General features: G+C 41.1%; 1 protein-coding gene across 2 annotated transcripts in view; it reads left to right on the top strand.

The window, feature by feature from the left end:
• Positions 1-17,757, top strand: part of pdgfc (platelet derived growth factor c) — a 56,703-nt gene continuing 38,946 nt past the window's right edge. For both annotated transcript variants that reach the window (XM_088991115.1, XM_088991116.1), the window contains exon 1: positions 1-570. In XM_088991115.1, coding sequence (XP_088847241.1) covers positions 456-570 — 115 coding nt within the window. In that variant the 5' untranslated portion in view covers positions 1-455. The remainder of the gene's footprint in view (positions 571-17,757) is intronic.

Here is a 17,757-nt window from a genome sequence, read left to right on the forward strand (position 1 = left end):
CTAGCTTCCAGTCTTGCACACCAAACCGAGCAAGCCAACAGTAACCACCACTTTTTTTTTTTTTTTACGGACTACAACAAAACTCCAAACCGAGTCTGAGATTATCTTTTTTTTTAAACACAACACCACCTCGTTAAAACCTGGATTGTTTCGTTTGAATTTGTATCATTTTCAACATTAGCCACTTTATTTTGATCACTTTATACTCTCATCGATATTGTAAACAAACCCATCGATATTTTATTTGTATTTATTTACTTTTCTAGCGAATATATCACCTTCCTCCGAGTGTATTCATGGTGAAGATTATGCGGATTCTCGCGCGCGTCCGAGCGCCGCCGAAGCAGCACCGGAGCCCCTGCTGATCCCCCCCATTACCCCTACCGAGACCCCCAATCCCCTCTCCAGGACTTCGGAACCCCTGCGACCGGACACCCACTCCCCAAATTCTCCAAATGATCCTTCCATCAATCCTCATCGTTGTCGCGTCGCTTCTGCAAACAAGTGGCTCGGAGGCTCAGGAAAGTCATGTCAGCAAGTTTTACCCACCGGCCGGCAAGGAGCAAAACGGTTTGTTTACCTTTCTATGCTTCTTTTTTTACCTACACACACACACACACACACACACACACACACACACACACACAAATGGTCATTCTTTATGGATTTACCCACACACACACACACTGAAAAAGTACACCTTGTTTGAGTTTGCTAGCAATGAATGGGTGCGTTTCATTCACTTCAAACAAGGCAGGATATGGAAATTACCTTTTAAAGTTGCCCCCTCAAATTTTCATGTTGACCCCTTGACCCCCCACCCCCCTCACCCCTACACTCCGCTGGAAGCATACAATTATTGATCTAAGGCGTTTATGTAAACCATCTGATTAGGAAGTGTGTCTTTTTTTTTGTCTGGAGTGTGTGTGTGTGTGGGGTATTTTGACTGTTGTATGATTCAGAATCATAATCAGACAGTCTTTAATAGTCCCACAATGGGAACATTTTCAAAAATTTCCTACTGTGTAAGCTCTCAGCCGTACAGGAGTGGTCCATCGATGAAAAGGTTTCTTCAGCCGTCATCTGTACAAATTTGAAGGTGTCGGACGTTGAGCTTCTTATCCAAGGGGCTTCGTCAGCAAACAATTTTTTTTGCTGGTAGTTTTGACTCTCTCTATATATATATCCGTACGGTCAAGACGTCGGGGTGCCAGCTATGATTGGTGCCTGCTGGGAATTGAACAATTCAGATGAAAGAAGGGTCCAGTTTTGAATTCCAAGATGGCTGGCTGATTGGTTGGTTGGACGGACGGATGGTTGGACGGACGGATGGTTGGAACGATGGACGGCTGGATGGTTGGATGGACGGACGGATGGACGGTTGGACGGATGGATGGATGGTTGGACGGACGGATGGATGGTTGGACAGATACATGGTTGGACGGATGAATGGTTAGATGGACGGTTGGTTGGAAGGTTGTCAAATTGCCAATTTATTTGTCGGACGTTTCGCTCCTCATCCGAAAAGCTTCGTCAGCGAACTAAAGTTGTGCTAGTAATTGTGGCCCTATATATATATATATATATATCCCTAATGTGCCAGACCTCTGCTCTGATAGGTCCCTGGTTGGGGGACAGCTGTGGACTACTCCCTGAAACTATTCTGATTACTTATTTTATTCTGTCTGATTATGTTCTACGACTAGCTCTGATTGCCCCCATTCACTCTGGTATCATCAGATGAGCACGAGTAAACCGACGTGGTAATGATCTAAGAAGTCTGTTATAAGCACGATCCATATTAAACCTCAAACCGTCATGGCCATTTGTTTTGTTGGTTGTATGATTGATTGATTGGATTGCCGCTGGTTGGTTGGTTGGTAGGTTTGAGGAGCACTTTGACTGCTACTGATTGGCTTTCGGGCTCATATATTGTTTGTTGATTGGTCAGTTGGCTAGTTGTATTGGAAGTTTGTCAAATTGCTTGGTTTGTTTGTTTTTGGGTTGTGTTATTTCATGCTTGGGTGCTGATAAAGTGCTTGCTAGACCTCTGGCAATTTTTTCACAAGGTGGCAGCATTTTCCTTTTTTTTCCATGTTGGCGCTTTGTTCCAGCTTCAGCTCTTGTTATAATAATAATAATAATAATAATAATAATAATAATAATAATAATAATAATACATTTCATTTATTAGCGTTGGTTGGTTGGATGTATGGATGGACGGTTGGACGGATGGATGGTTAGACAGACAGATGGTCGGTTGGAAGATTGCTAATTTATTTGTTGGACCTTTTGCTCCTCATCCGAAAAGCTTCGTCAGCAAACTAAAGTTGTGCTGGTAGCTATGGCTCTATATTTATATCCCTTGTGTGTCGCTTTCTTGATCAGGGGCGTTCCCTCCGTGACGTCACGTCATCAACTCGAAAATAAGACTTCCTGAATATTCAGCGCGAGTCTTAAAGCGTAAAATATAGCTTTCACACTTCTTCAAGTGAAACGACTTGAATGGACATCCACAGCTGCACTTAAACAAAAACAAGAACAAAAAACAAGACAAAAATTCTTGTTTGTTTTGGCCTCCAAAAAAAAACAGAGCTAACAGCTAAAGGATATCCTACGGCTATACCCAAACTGACCTCGTCGTCTGTGTTCTGATTGCAGTCTGGTTGCACTTCTGATGTTTACTCACGACATATAAAACAATGAATCGCTTTCAACATCTTATTTTTATATCATTTGGCAATCCCAACAGCAGTGCAGCTGTTTAGCTCGGTTTAAAGGACAACCGACGTCTCCGGACAAGTTGCGTCCATAATTTGTAAAATGGCTTCAAATGACTTCTACTGCGCGTATTTTACAAAGATTCCATCGCATATAGCTAGATTTTACCTTTTAAGACTGAATATTCCGGAAGTCTTGTTTTTGAGTTGGTGACGAGTCATCACCCTACGTCACTGAAGGAACGCCCCTGACCGAAAACAGGACACATTGCAGCAGTCCTTCCATCACGTCAATGCATTTTGCTGTACTTGTTTGGTCTGAAAACTTCGTGTTGCACCAAAAAGAGGCAGAAGAGGGCGACAAAGCTCCGTCTAAGGAATTAATCAGCCTGTGGAAACGGGCTGATTAATTCCTTAAACGGAGCTTAGTCGCCATTTTCTGCCTCTTTTTTTTAGTGCTTTCCGGGACCAAGAAAGACCAATCGGATTACGCCACTTGGCTGAGGTTCTATCTATTTGCTATTTATTAGCTACCTACCTAGCTGGCTATCTATTTGCTATCTATTAGCGTCACATTGTTTTAAGGACAAGAAGGACTCCACAATAAGACACATCAGCAGCACAGTGTTAGCATTCTAAGCTAACTTTGGTGTCTCTCCGGGACCAAGAAAAGCCAATCGGATTGCGCCGCTTGGCTAGAGTTCTTTCTATTAGCTAGCTACCTAGCTGGCTATCTATTTGCGTCACATTGTTTTAAGGACAAGGACCCCACAATGACACACATAAGCAGCACAGTGTTAACATTCTAAGCTAACTTTGGTGTCTTTCCGGGACCAAGAAATGCTAATCGGATTGCGCCGCTTGGCTGGAGTTCTATCTATTTGCTATCTATTAGCTAGCTACCTAGCTGGCTATCTATTTACATTCCATCAAGCCATCAACGACCACCAAAAAAAGGTAAATAATATGATTTTATTCTCCTATCTATTAGCTAGCTACCTAGCTGGCTATCTATTTGCTATCTATTAGCACATGTAACTATGTAGCTGGCTATTTATTAGCTATATGGCTATCTAGCTAGTTAGCTGTCTAGCTGGCTATCTATTTGATATCTATTGGCTAGCTACCTAGCTGGCTATCTATTTGCTATCCATTTGCTATCTATTAGCCTTTCAAAACTCTCAAGGTCACTTTACAGTCACAGGATCAGTAACAAATGATATGACAGCATAGAGACAATATGACAAAACAAAGACACAGAGAGACATTCATTCTTCAGGACTTGCTGTACCCTCTTTGTGATGACATGAAGCAGTTCTAGATGAAAGAGGAGAGGATCAAAGCGTCTTTACACCAGTGGATCAGGGACATCATGGTGGAATGTGCACGTCGACTACAAGCTAAATGTTGAAAGCAAACACGCAGCTGTCGCATCCATTGACGAAAAGAGATTGTCTCACATCTCCTGTTGCACATAAATCTGCTTCAATTCCAAGCCGCAACAGTTCCACATACGCATCGGCGCTCTGCGCTGACGCTCCTTTCTTCTTATCGCGGGTTCCTCAAGCCATCCAGCCGCATACTATCCAACAGCACTGACCTTTCCGCTAAACAAAACGGGGCTGTGAAGATGCTGCCCATTACAGGAGCAAAAAAAGCACAATGGCCCTTTGGTGTCCAGCGATGGCAGTAGTTACATGTCATATTGTCTCTATGCTGTCATATCATTTGTTATTTAGTTTTTTTGTTCTTTTGACTTCAAGACGGCGCCGCGAGAGTGGCTGCCTTTCCAGCAGCTCATGTATTTTGTTTTTCTACTTTCATTCCTTGCATCACTTTGCTGCTGTGAAATGTAAATTTCTCCACTGTGAGACTAATAAAGGCAAATCCAATCCAATCCAATCCAATCCAATCCAACTATGTAGCTAGCTATTTATTAGCTATATGGCTATACAGCTATTTAGCTAACTGTGTAGCTGGCTATCTATTAGCTAGCTACCTAGCTGGCTATCTATTTGCCATCTATTAGCACATGTAACTATGTAGCTAGCTATTTATTAGCTATATGGCTATACAGCTATTTAGCTAACTGTGTAGCTGGCTATCTATTAGCTAGCTACCTAGCTGGCTATCTATTTGCCATCTATTAGCACATGTAACTATGTAGCTAGCTATTTATTAGCTATATGGCTATCTAGCTAGTTAGCTAGCTACCCAGCTGCCTATCTATTTGCTGTCCATTTGCTATCTATTAGCGCATGTAACTATGTAGCTGGCTATTTATTAGCTATATGCTATGTCGCTTGTTAGCTAACTGTCTAGCTGGCTAGCTATTAGCTATCTTTCTATCTATTTCAGTAACTTCCAGGTTGAGTGAACGCTGGCGCATGTGGCTGCCGCTTCTCACCCGCAGAGAAAAACGATCCTGTGACTGTAAAGTGACCTTGAGAGTTTTGAAAGGCGCTTAGAAAAGAAATGTATTATTATTATTATTATTATAGATCATTAGGCCCCTTTTATGCTAGGTTAGCCATAAATTTTGCCCACGGTACCCTTGATCCCTTCCGTAATTATTTAATTTCCTCCAAGTGCTCTTCCACTGCATTCCATAAGAACCACCCACCTTTCCACATCAATCGCCAACAAATATTTGTTCTATCTGTAAGATCCATCTTAGATTTGGGTAGTCTTCAAAATCCCAAAAGGGGAATTAAGTGTTCCCGGATAACGTTCCCGTACAAGGCTACGTTTTTTTTTTTCTTTCCTCGCCCGAGCCCACCCGTAAACGCCGCCCTGATTTTATTAGTGACAAACCCCACGCTGGAGATGCGGATTACCTCCATAAATACTCCTTCGAACCCCCCGTCCTCCCCTGGAGCACCGCCGGAGGAAGGTATGCATCCGCCGAACCCTGCCCTGCTAGTGATCACAGACGCCGCTGTTCCGCTGCAGATTACCAGATTAAAGTGGGAGAGTGACAGGCAAGGGGGTGAGTGGGGTCACTCACACATTTTACGGAAGAGGGCGAGGGGGTGATACTCATATGGAAGGGCGGGGTTAAGGATAAATAGGTATATTGTGCATTCATTATATTACCATGGGGACAAATACGTTCTGATGGCAGAGTGCTTTGAAAAATGTGAACGGTCTGTGCACGCTTTGAGCATATCCAATTTACCGGAAGGAGGGGGGGGGGGGGGGGTTCCATATCGGGGGTCCCCGTGTTTCCAGATGTGAATGTCGTGATTGGATGTTGGAGTGCGTCCAAGTCCTGGGTGGCCGAGAGAAGCGGGATTGACACATCAGAGCCAAACAGGACCTGTTTTACGGAATGTCTGGTACCAGTTTGGAATGGCAGTTTAGGCTAAGTCTCATAGGCGATACGGTAAATGGGGTGCAGGGGTAGTAGTAATTGATACATGGCGGGTTGGTCGGTACTGGGACGTATTTCATGAGGTTTGTCTTGTAGGCGAGTCAGGAACTTAGTACTTTATTCAGTAGGTAGGCACTTTATTACTTAGATAAGTATGTAAGTACTGAAAGTAGTTTATTCTGCAGGTACTCTACATCCTTTAATAGAGAGGTATTTGCTTTCTTTATTTGGTTGGTTGGTTGGTTGGTCGAAATTAGGTAGCTACGGTGGTGATTTATTAGGTAGGTAAGGTTATTTATGACTCAGGCACTTTTAAAGGTTACAGTAGGTGTGTAGGTAGATCCTTAAGTACGTCGTTAGGTACTCTCTAATGTGGGTTCTCATGTTGCCTGAGAGAGAGAGTGAGAGACAGCGAGAGAGACAGAGAGAGAGACCAAGAAGCACAGAGAGAGACCAAGAGAGAGAGAGACCGATAGACACAAGGACAGATATACAGAGAGAGAGAGACCGAGAGACAGACAGAGAAACAGAATGAGACAAAATGAGAGTGATTGTGTATGAGAGAGAGACAGACAGAATGAAAGAGAGAGACAGACAGAAACAGAGAGAGAAACAGAATGAGACAAAATGAGAGTGATTGTGTGTGATAGAGAGACAGACAGGCACGATGAAAGACAGAGACAGAGAGAGAAACAGAATGAGACAAAATGAGAGCTATTGTGTGTGAGAGAGACAGACAGGCAGAATGAAAGACAGAGAGAGACAGAGAGACCGATAGACACAAGGACAGATATACAGAGAGAGAGAGACCGAGAGACAGACAGAGAAACAGAATGAGACAAAATGAGAGTGATTGTGTGTGAGAGACAGACAGACAGAATGAAAGAGAGAGACAGACAGAAAGAGAGAAACAGAATGAGACAAAATGAGAGCGATTGTGTGTGATAGAGAGACAGACAGGCACGATGGAAGACAGAGAGAAAGAGAGACAAAGAGACTGAGAGACACAAGGACAGATATACAGAGAGAGACAGAGAGAGAAAAAGAGAGAGAGAGAAACAGAACAAGACAAAATGAGAGCGATTGTGTGTGAGAGAGAGACAGACAGAATGAAAGACAGAGAGAGAGAGACAAAGAGACCGAGAGACACAAGGACAGATATACAGAGAGAAAGACCGATAGAGAGATAGAGACCCAGAGACCCGAAGACACAAAGACAGAGACACAGAGAGACAGAGAGAGAGAGACGCGGAGACAGACAGACAGATACATAGAGACAGAGACACAGAGACCCAAAGACCCAGAGACACAGAGAGAAAGGCCTACAGACGCCAACTTATTCAGTTGGCACGATCTCACACAAAACAAGGTACAGTACATGAAAAGTGATTGGCTCCATCCAGACAAGATTCTCATTGAAAACCATCGCAATCCTACGCAAACACCTCATCACGGGAAATCATATCGTCCAATCGAAAGACGCCAACATACGGACACGGGTTTGAATGTTTTCTCTGCTCGCCGTCTCCCGCCTGTGACAGTACAGAAGGACTCCAGGGTGTTTTATTTGGCCGGCGCTTGCCCAGGGAGGGGGGGGGCCTGCTGTTTGTCATTTTAGCAAGTACTACTACACTCACCATTTGACTTTCAAAGAAAGTTATACAGTAAAGTCTGGTTATATCGATATCGGATATATCGATAGTCCCGGTTATATCGATACTATTTCTATGCACGCACGGAGAAAGTTACATGCAAACAGGGTCTGATATATCGATAGTCCCGGTTATATCGATACTATTTCTATGCACGCACGGAGAAAATTACATGCAAACAGGGTGGGATATATCGATAGTCCCGGTTATATCGATATTTTTTCGGACTCCCTTGAATATCGATATAACGAGACTTTATGGAATTGCGAAAGAAAAGATATAGCAGAACTAAGAAAAGTGCTAATCGGAGGCTAACCTCTGGTGTGTTTGTTTACCAAGTAGCTGTGTGACTTGGTATGTTTTTCTGATGGTGCTTTAGCAATTTTGCCTCCTTGCATTGTCCAATTGCAGAGGATTTCGACTGTCATTCACACTCACACTCAGCTAGCTATCAAGCTCGCTCTCTATTTGCTATCTATCTGTCTAGCTATTAGCTATCGAGCTAGCTAGCTAGCTCTCTATTTGCTATCTAGCTGGCTAGCGATCTAACTAGCTCTCTAGTTGCTTTCTAGCTGGCTAGCTATGTATTAGCTAGCTAACTAGCCAACTAATGTGAAACAACACAAAAGACATATAGCTTATCTAGCTATTAGCTAAATAGCTATTTAGTTAATTTGACCAATAATAAGGAGACAGAATGAACTTAACACAACTAGCTATCTAGATAGCTAGCCATTAGCCAGTTAGCTTTCTATCTGTTTGAGTTACTTTCGGGTTTCGGGTCTGGACAGTAGAGATATGTATATAGGGCCGAAACTACCCGTAAGATTTTAGTTTGCTGAAGAAGCATCTTGGATAAGAAGCGAAACGTCCGACACCTTCAAAGAAGTACGGATGACGACTGAAGAAACCTTTTCATCGATGGACCACTCCTGTACGACTGAGTGTGATGTCACAAACAAGGGGGCGGGACTTTCTGAATCTCGCCAGCCCGTAGCTCATTTTGTGGCAGTTTTGGGACACTTTAAGTTATTTTTAATGGTGTTTTGCATTTGACTAAAAATATCAGCCTGCACGTTTTGGGTATTTTAGATGCTAAAAAACATTTTTCTAATGTCAGGAAACAAAAAAAAAAAAAAATGGTGTCGGTTGTCCTTTAAAGGCTTAAAACACACTTAAATACAAATGAGTTGTTGGCTGTCAAAAGCCAAATCTAAAAATTGAGCCTAGATATTTGAGCCTCCCAGCAGTCAGTAAAGCCTGCTTGTCAGAGCACATAGCTTTCAATCATCGGGTCCTTGCGTGGCTTCCATGTTTCCTTCGTCTTTGCTTTTGCTCATCGTCCTGACCTGCTCTCGCGCTGTAATCTGACACTTTGATGCACTAAATTCACTCTTAAATGCTAGCCTTGCTTGTATAGCATCTTACGTAACATATGGCCGCTTGTATAAAAAGCTTAGGGTGACACACTCTTAAGGGTACATTAGCGGGAAATGGTTGGTGAAAAAAAGGATAAGTAGACAAGAACAAACTTGTTTGAAACTCAAATGCGGAGACTTGATTAAATAAACAGTCCATACAAATTCCTGTAAATCATCGTTAAGATGTGCCAAATGTGTGAAAGCTGCTTTTAGGCTAGTAGTGAACTTGCCTGGTGCTAATGTGGTTGTCGTGTGGGTGTGTCCTTGTAAGAGTTGTAATTAGTTCTAGTACGGTCTGGTCAAAGACCAAGCCCGCTAGGTAGAAATCAATCTCTTGCCTTGGTACTCATTTGACAGTCTGTTTTTTTCTCATGTAGTAGTAGACCGAATCTACTCTACTAACAGTTTCTAGTTACGAACAGGAGTCTGATTCTTTAATGTAATACCCGACCGAATCTACTCTACTATCAGTATTTGAACAGTAGCCCAAATTGAACTGTATAGTGCCTCTTTGCAATTTTTTTGATGATGATACTAGTGCAGCGTGTTCGACCGGAATCAAATTCCTTGTGTGTTCTACATACTCGGCAATAAAGATGATTCTGATTCTGATTCTGATCAAGATAAGAACAGGAATCTGATTCTGCTAATGTAGTACCCGACCAAATTTACTCTGCTATCAGTTTCAAGCTACGAACAGGAGTCTGATTCTTCTACATGTAATACCAGACAAAATCTACTCTACTACCAGTTACTAGCTATGAACAGGAGTCTGATTCTACTAATGTAGTACTCGACCGAATCACCTCTATCAGTTTCAAGCTACGAACAGGAGTCTGATTCATCTAATGTAGTACTCGAGCGAATCTACGCTCCTACCAGTTTCAAGCTATGAACAGGAGTCAGATTCTTTAATGTAGTACCTGACCGAATCTACTCTAATATCAGTTTCAAGATACGAACAGGAGTCTTATTCTTCTGCATGTAATACCCGACCGAATCTACTCTGCTATCAGTTTCAAGATACGAACCGGAGTCTGATTCTTCTACATGTAATACCCGACCAAATCTACTCTACTACCAGTTACTAGCTATGAATAGGAGTTTGATTCTGCTAATGTAGTACTCGACCGAATCACCTCTATCAGTTTCAAGCTACGAACAGGAGTCTGATTCATCTAATGTAGTACCTGACCAAATCTACTCTACTATCAGTTTCAAGCTACGAACCGGAGTCTGATTCTTCTACATGTAATACCAGACCAAATCTACTCTACTACCAGTTACTAGCTATGAACAGGAGTCTGATTCTGCTAATGTAGTACTCGACCGAATCACCTCTATCAGTTTCAAGCTACGAACAGGAGTCTGATTCATCTAATGTAGTACTCGAGCGAATCTACGCTCCTACCAGTTTCAAGCTATGAACAGGAGTCAGATTCTTTAATGTAGTACCTGACCGAATCTACTCTACTATCAGTTTTAAGATACGAACAGGAGTCTGATTCTTCTCCATGTAATACTCGACCGAACCTACTCTATTATCAGTTTCAAGCTACGAGCAGGAGTCTTATTCTTCTTGGTACTGGCTAGCTGGAGTGTTGATTGATCCAGACTAGGTCTCATCTGGCCTTTGGTTCAAGTCATGAACTAATCCCAAATGTGTGGTTTGGGTCTAGTGCAGTGGTACTCAAACTGGGTTCGATCGAACCCTAGGGTGTCGGTGAGTCGTCTCAGGGGTTCAGTGGATCCTCTGCCGGTTATTTGTCTCTGTGTGCCCTGCGATTGGCTGGTAACCGATTCAGGGTGTCACCCGCCTAGTACCCGAAGACGGCTCGGATAGACTCCAGCAATTTCCACGACCCTAATGAGGAGAAAGTGGTCTGGAAAATGGATGGATGGATACCAGGCCGTTACTAGTTTGACTTTAATCTTGTATTAGCCTGGTAACAGACTTACTAATTGGCTCCCTCTTGGTATGGCTCTTTAAAATCTGGTACTAGTCTAGCCCTTGACTGTCTGTCTAGTCTGGCGTATGCTAGTTGTAGACTGGTTCTAAGCTGATAATATTAGTTGCTTCAGAGTAATGCATGAGTATGTGGTTGAAATGTTAAATATTTTGGAGAGTATGAGTGACAAAGCTGCCTTTGTGGAATTAAGCGGGTGGGTTTGGCGGGTTACAGGAACACAACACCGCTTTCACCGAGACCTAAAACCGCGCTCCTCGGAATTCTGCCCTCACTTCCTCGTCCGGGAGTTGACCTTGGTTGATGTCTCTGGAGGGCATCTCGTCGCCTCGGTGGGAAACCTGAGGAATCCCGCACTTGTGTCCTGTGTTGCCCCGAGGCATGAACGAGATGAAACAGATATCTGCAGTCAAACTATTGAAACGCACTAATGGCAACAGAACAACCTTGAATACGTGCAATTCCAATTAACGATTCTTAAAAGTGCATTCATGAAGTTGAAATCACAAAGAACATTTTTCTTTGGATTCTTCCAAAAACAAAATTTTAATGATCCGCTTGTCCCACAATGTTTATTCATAGTTGTCAATTTAACAGTTAGGAATTGATGACCCTCACACAATTTCATAAAAACAAACGTCTCTTGGTTGTCGGTCTGTCAGTTTGTCAGTCTGTTGGTCAATGGGTCTGTCTGTCTGTCTGTCTGTCTCTCTGTAGTTGTCAATTTAACAGTTAGGAATTGATGACCCTCACACAATTTCATAGAAACAAACAAACATGTCTTGTCTGTCTGTCTGTCTGTCGGTCAGTCAGTCAGTCGGTCAGTCGGTCGGTGGGTCTGTCTGTCTCTGTCTGTCGGTCAGTCCATCTGTCTGTCTGTCTTTCTCTCTGTAGTTGTCAATTTAACAGTTAGGAATTGATCACCCTCACACAATTTCATAGAAACAAACAAACATGTCTTGTCTGTCTGTCTGTCTGTCTGTCGGTCAGTCGGTCGGTGGGTCTGTCTGTCTCTGTCTGTCGGTCAGTCCATCTGTCTGTCTGTCTTTCTCTCTGTAGTTGTCAATTTAACAGTTAGGAATTGATCACCCTCACACAATTTCATTAAAAACAAACGTGTCTTGTCTGTCTGTCTGTCGGATTGTCTGTAGGTCTGTATGTATGTCTGTCTGTCGGACTCTCTGTAGGTCTGTCTGTCGGTCGGTCGATCGGTGGGTCTGCCTGTCTGTCTTTCTCAACCTCCCCCCATTCAGATTCATGATTTTTCTGTATGATCCATTTTTTCCCCAATATTTATTACTGGATTATTATTTTTTTCCATTTGTGTTTTTATTAATCTTCTACACAAGTACAATGCTGGAACATGCTTCCTTTAATTTTACATTGAATCGGATTGACAATTTAGATGTGTTAATCTACATGAAAACTATCTCGTGGATGAAAAACAGGCGATTTTGAAGCTGCAAGAAGATTCCACAGCTTCCTTGCGTTAAAGTTCCTCAATGCGTGCGGCTAGACTAAAGCAATGCGGCGCATTTCATGCTTACGGGAGCACCGCCATTATGCTGGCTAATTTTAGCTTGCGTGGCAATGCGTGAGCAGCTGCATACATTTGACACCTCGGGGCAGATGCATACCTGTCAACCGGCCGTATTTTGTATGATTTTGTGCACATTTTTAGATGGCATACAATAAAGTTTGTACGGGAAACGATAAAAACAATGTTAAATAGAATTTTGAGCTATTTTCGATTCCATTTTGAAGAAAAAAAATAAGGATGGCAAGATTCTAAGAATTCTGAGATTGAAGTGAGAATTCTGACTTTAATCAAGAATTGTCACATTAAAGTGAGAATAATGGCTTTATTCTCAGAATTTGACTTTCTTCTCAGAATTCTGACTTTTAAATGAGAATTCTGACGTTATTCTCAAAATTCTGACTTTAACAGATTTTATTCTCAGAATTCTGAGAACTCTGACTTTATTCTCTGAATACTGACTTTAAATGAGAATTCTGACGTTATTCTAAAAATTCTGACTTTAACGGATTTTATTCTCAGAATTCTGACATTAAAGTGAGAATAATCACTTTATTCTCAGAATTTGACTTTATTCTCAGAATTTGACTTTATTCTCAGAATTCTGACTTTTAAATGAGAATTCTGACTTTATTTTCAGAATTCTCACTTTAAAGTGAGAATAATGGCTTTATTCTCAGAATTTGACTTTCTTCTCAGAATTCTGACTTTTTTTTAAATGAGAATTCTGACGCTATTCTCAAAATTCTGACTTTAACGGATTTTATTCTCAGAATTCTGACATTAAAGTGAGAATAATGGCTTTATTCTCAGAATTTGACTTTCTTCTCAGAATTCTGACGCTATTCTCAAAATTCTGACTTTAACGGATTTTATTCTCAGAATTCTGACATTAAAGTGAGAATAATGACTTTATTCTCAGAATTTGACTTTCTTCTCAGAATTCTGACTTTTAAATGAGAATTCTGACGTTATTCTCAAAATTCTGACTTTAACAGATTTTATTCTCAGAATTCTGACTTTAAAGTGAGAACTCTGACTTTATTCTCTGAATACTGACTTTAAATGAGAATTCTGACGTTATTCTAAAAATTCTGACTTTAACGGATTTTATTCTCAGAATTCTGACATTAAAGTGAGAATAATGGCTTTATTCTCAGAATTTGACTCTCTTCTCAGAATTCTGACTTTTAAATGAGAATTCTGACGTTATTCTCAAAATTCTGACTTTAACGGATTTTATTCTCAGAATTCTGACATTAAAGTGAGAATAATGACTTTATTCTCAGAATGTGACTTTAATCTCAGAATTCTGACTTTTAAATGAGAATTCTGACTTTAAAGTGAGAATTCTGACTTTATTTTCAGAATTCTCACTTTAAAGTGAGAATAATGACTTTATTCTCAGAATTTGACTTTATTCTCAGAATTCTGACTTTAAAGTGAGAATTCTGACGCTATTCTAAAAAATCTGACTTTAACGGATTTTATTCTCAGAATTCTGACATTAAACTGACAATAATGACTTTATTCTCAGAATTTGACTTTTAAATGAGAATTCTGACTTTATTCTCAAAATTCTGACTTTAAAGTGTGAATCAGGACTTTATTCTCAGATTTTTGACTTTTAAATAAGAATTCTGAGTTAATTCTCAGAATTCTGACTTTAAAGTCATAATACGACAGGATACTCCTACACAAACTGCCTTGCTCCAGAATCAAAACAATGGCTTCAGATTCGGAGAAGATGCTTTCTTGTTACTCATCCAGTTATGAATATGTTTCAAACAGTTCTGAAGAGGAAAGCATAAATGTTTGCAATCGATTAAGGAAGTCCTTCCGTATCAATTCAAGCCATCTGGACTCCAATGTAGCGTCCCAGAAAATGCGCAAGATGGCGCTCAAGCTCCGTTGGAAATGGACTGATTTGTCTGCTGGGAATTTGTGTCAACTTACACCTTCTTTATGCATATTATCGCAATTGGCTGCGACACACAACGATTCACCATCGCGTTATTTATGTAGTTTTCCTTCTAATTTCGCCAGCAAGACGGTGTTTTCAGATGAAAAAAAAGTACCCAAAATGCATTGTGTATCGCTTTCTCGGTCAGGGGCGTTCCCTCCGTGACGTCACGTCAGGCATCGTCATCGACTCGAAAACAAGACTTCCTGAATATTCAGCGCGAGTCTTAAAACGTGAAATATCGCTATATGCGATGGAATCTTTCTAAAATGCACTCAGTAGAAGTCATTTGAAGCGATTTTACAAATGATGGACACAACTTGTCCGGGCAGGTTTCGGTTGTCCTTTAAAGCTTTGTCCAAAATTTCTGTTTTGAATTAAAAAAAAATATATATACTTCTAAAAACAGACCATCAATCATCTCCAAGCTTCACTTGATAGATGACAAGAACGTTACGTAGATAAACAATACACCTGTCCCAGTAGTGGATGATGTCAGCCGACACATGGCGATTGGCGATACATGCCCCCCCGACCCTCCGTAACCCGATCTTATTGGCTATTTAAAGAATGTAAGGCTTCCCCCAAGTTGTTTTCACGGAGGGATGGCTATGCCTCCACAACTTGGGAACCCTCCAACCCCCCCCCCCCCGACCCCCGTGGGTGGGAGTATACATTACAATGGCCCACATGAACTGTTAGCTCGTATTATGTGTACGTCGTCTCATCCGGATGTGCGGCAGCCTGCTTTTAATCAAATCTCACTTCAGTTTTTACTATGAAAGCGAGACCCCGCTAATGTGCGCAGATGGTTTTGTACTAAAGAGCTTGTATGACAAATCCGTGTGGGAAAGAAGGTCCTGGAAAGTGTTTGAAAAAAAAAAAAAGGGCAGACAGTTGGGGTGATTTGATGAAGCTTTAGTGGGTCTCCCACAAAGTGCGTTCATTTAGTTTGCGTGAAAGAAAGTATGTGTAATGTGTATCCCAAAAAATAATTTCCCATAGGAAACCATTGAAATTAGAAGAATCTGTTCTCCTCCTTCTGCCATTGTGGGTTGACAAAACTACCAATAAATCAACATTATTTATTTGCTAATTCAGCTCGCTACTCATACAGTGTGCTAGCTCTGGCCAGTATGCATTTATCATTCATGGTTAGTATATACAGTGATACCTTGGCTTAGGAACTTAATTGGTTCCCAGATAAGAGTGTGTAAGGCGAAACGTGTGTATCCCAAAAAATAATTTTCCATAGGAAACCATTAAAATGAGAATAATCCGTTCCCAGGTGTCCATAAAACATAATTTTCTACTTTCAAATTTTCTAAGCCTTAAAATGACACACAATATGCCTTATTTTATGTATAATATATGTGCTATGGTATTATAATTAAAGAAATAAACTGTACTATATAACAAAGTCGTTTTATTTACCTTTGTGATGGTCGATGGCTTGATGGAATGGAGTGGCCGGTTTCATCAGCATTAAACACTTGATGAGGAACGTAACCTTCTTCTTTCACCATCTTGAGGAATGATACCTTCTAGGTGCTTTCTCTGCTATAATTTTATCTAGTTCCTCATTCATTGTGTTCTGTTTAGCTGGGTTGATAGCTTTTTTGCATCAAGTGTACAGATGGCTTGCGCGGGTTATTTGTGGAGGGATATATATTTTAACCTTGCAGTCTACACTGTCTTTGAACTATCAAAGTTGAAACTCTCTTACTGTCGTCTGCCTGTCTCTTTAATGTTTAAACCACCCCCCTCACTGCTGGGTTATTGACCAATCACGACGATTGGGGGCGGGGAATAGAGGACAAAAACAGTCGGCTGCCATTTTGTTGTTCGAAGAACAGGCTCGTTCGCGAACGACACATCACTCATTGAGATAGCTCCGTGTGTATCCCGAAAAAAGTTCGTATGCAAACGTAAAATGTTCATATATTTAAAGTTTGTAAACCGAAAAGTTCCTAAGCCAAAGGGTTTGTAAACCAAGATATCACTGTACTTGATGTTAGTTAGCTTAGCATGCCAGTCAATGGTTTGGGTGACCCAGAGAGGACTTCAATGAACTGACAATCGCTTTTTGAATCCCTTCCAAGGTAATTACAGCGGATGCATAAACTTCACAGTGTCTAATTTACTAAAGTAGGCCCACAGTCTCTCATTTGGATGAAAATGTGACTCTTTCCCATACTTGTCAACTTGCGAGACACTGTGACTTTACTAACGGCTCCATTTTTTTCCTTTCTTACTGAGAAAAAAAATCCATATGCGTGTGTAATACAGTGATACTTCGGTTTACGAACCCCTTGGTTTACGAACTTTTCGGTTTACGAACGGTAAATGTATGAAAATGTTATCTTGGCATACAAACTATTTTTTGTGATACACACAGAGCTGCCACAATGAGTGATGCGTCGTTCGCGAACGAGCCCGTTCTCCTAACAAGAAAATGGCTTGTTTTGGTCCTCTATTCCCCGCCCCCAGTCGTCGGTTAAAGCCACGGGATTGGTCAAGAACGCAGCAGTGATGGGAGGTGGTTTTAACATTAAAGAGAGAGGCAGACGACAGAGAGAGGGTAACAAAATGGATAGAAAACAGTGAAATATGGACTTGTTTCAACTTTCATAGTTCAAAGGCAGAGTGCAGACTGCAAGGTTAAAAATCCCATCAATCAGGCTCCACAAATAACCCGCACAAGCCATCTGTACTTGATGCAAAAACTATCAACCGAGCTAAACACAACACAATTGATGAGGAACTAGGTAAAATTATGGCAGAGAAAGCACCTACAAGGGATCATTCCTTAAGATGGTGAAAGTAGAAGGTTACGTTCCTCATCAAGTGTTTAATGCTGCGGAAACCGGCCACTCCATTTCATCAAGCCATCAACGACCATCAAAAGGTAAATAAAACAACTTTATTATACAGTACATTTTTTTTCTTTTATTATAACACCATATGACATTTATTATACAGTAAAGTCTCGTTATATCGATATTCAAGGGAGTCTGAAAAAATATCGAAAAAACCGGGACTATCGATATATCCGACCCTGTTTGCATGTAATTTTCTCCGTGCGTGCATAGAAATAGTATCGATATAACCGGGACTATCGATA

The sequence above is a fragment of the Hippocampus bargibanti genome, linkage group LG02, assembly GCF_051943395.1.
Source record: "Hippocampus bargibanti isolate YZ-2025 linkage group LG02, ASM5194339v1, whole genome shotgun sequence".
Lineage (NCBI taxonomy): Eukaryota > Metazoa > Chordata > Actinopteri > Syngnathiformes > Syngnathidae > Hippocampus > Hippocampus bargibanti.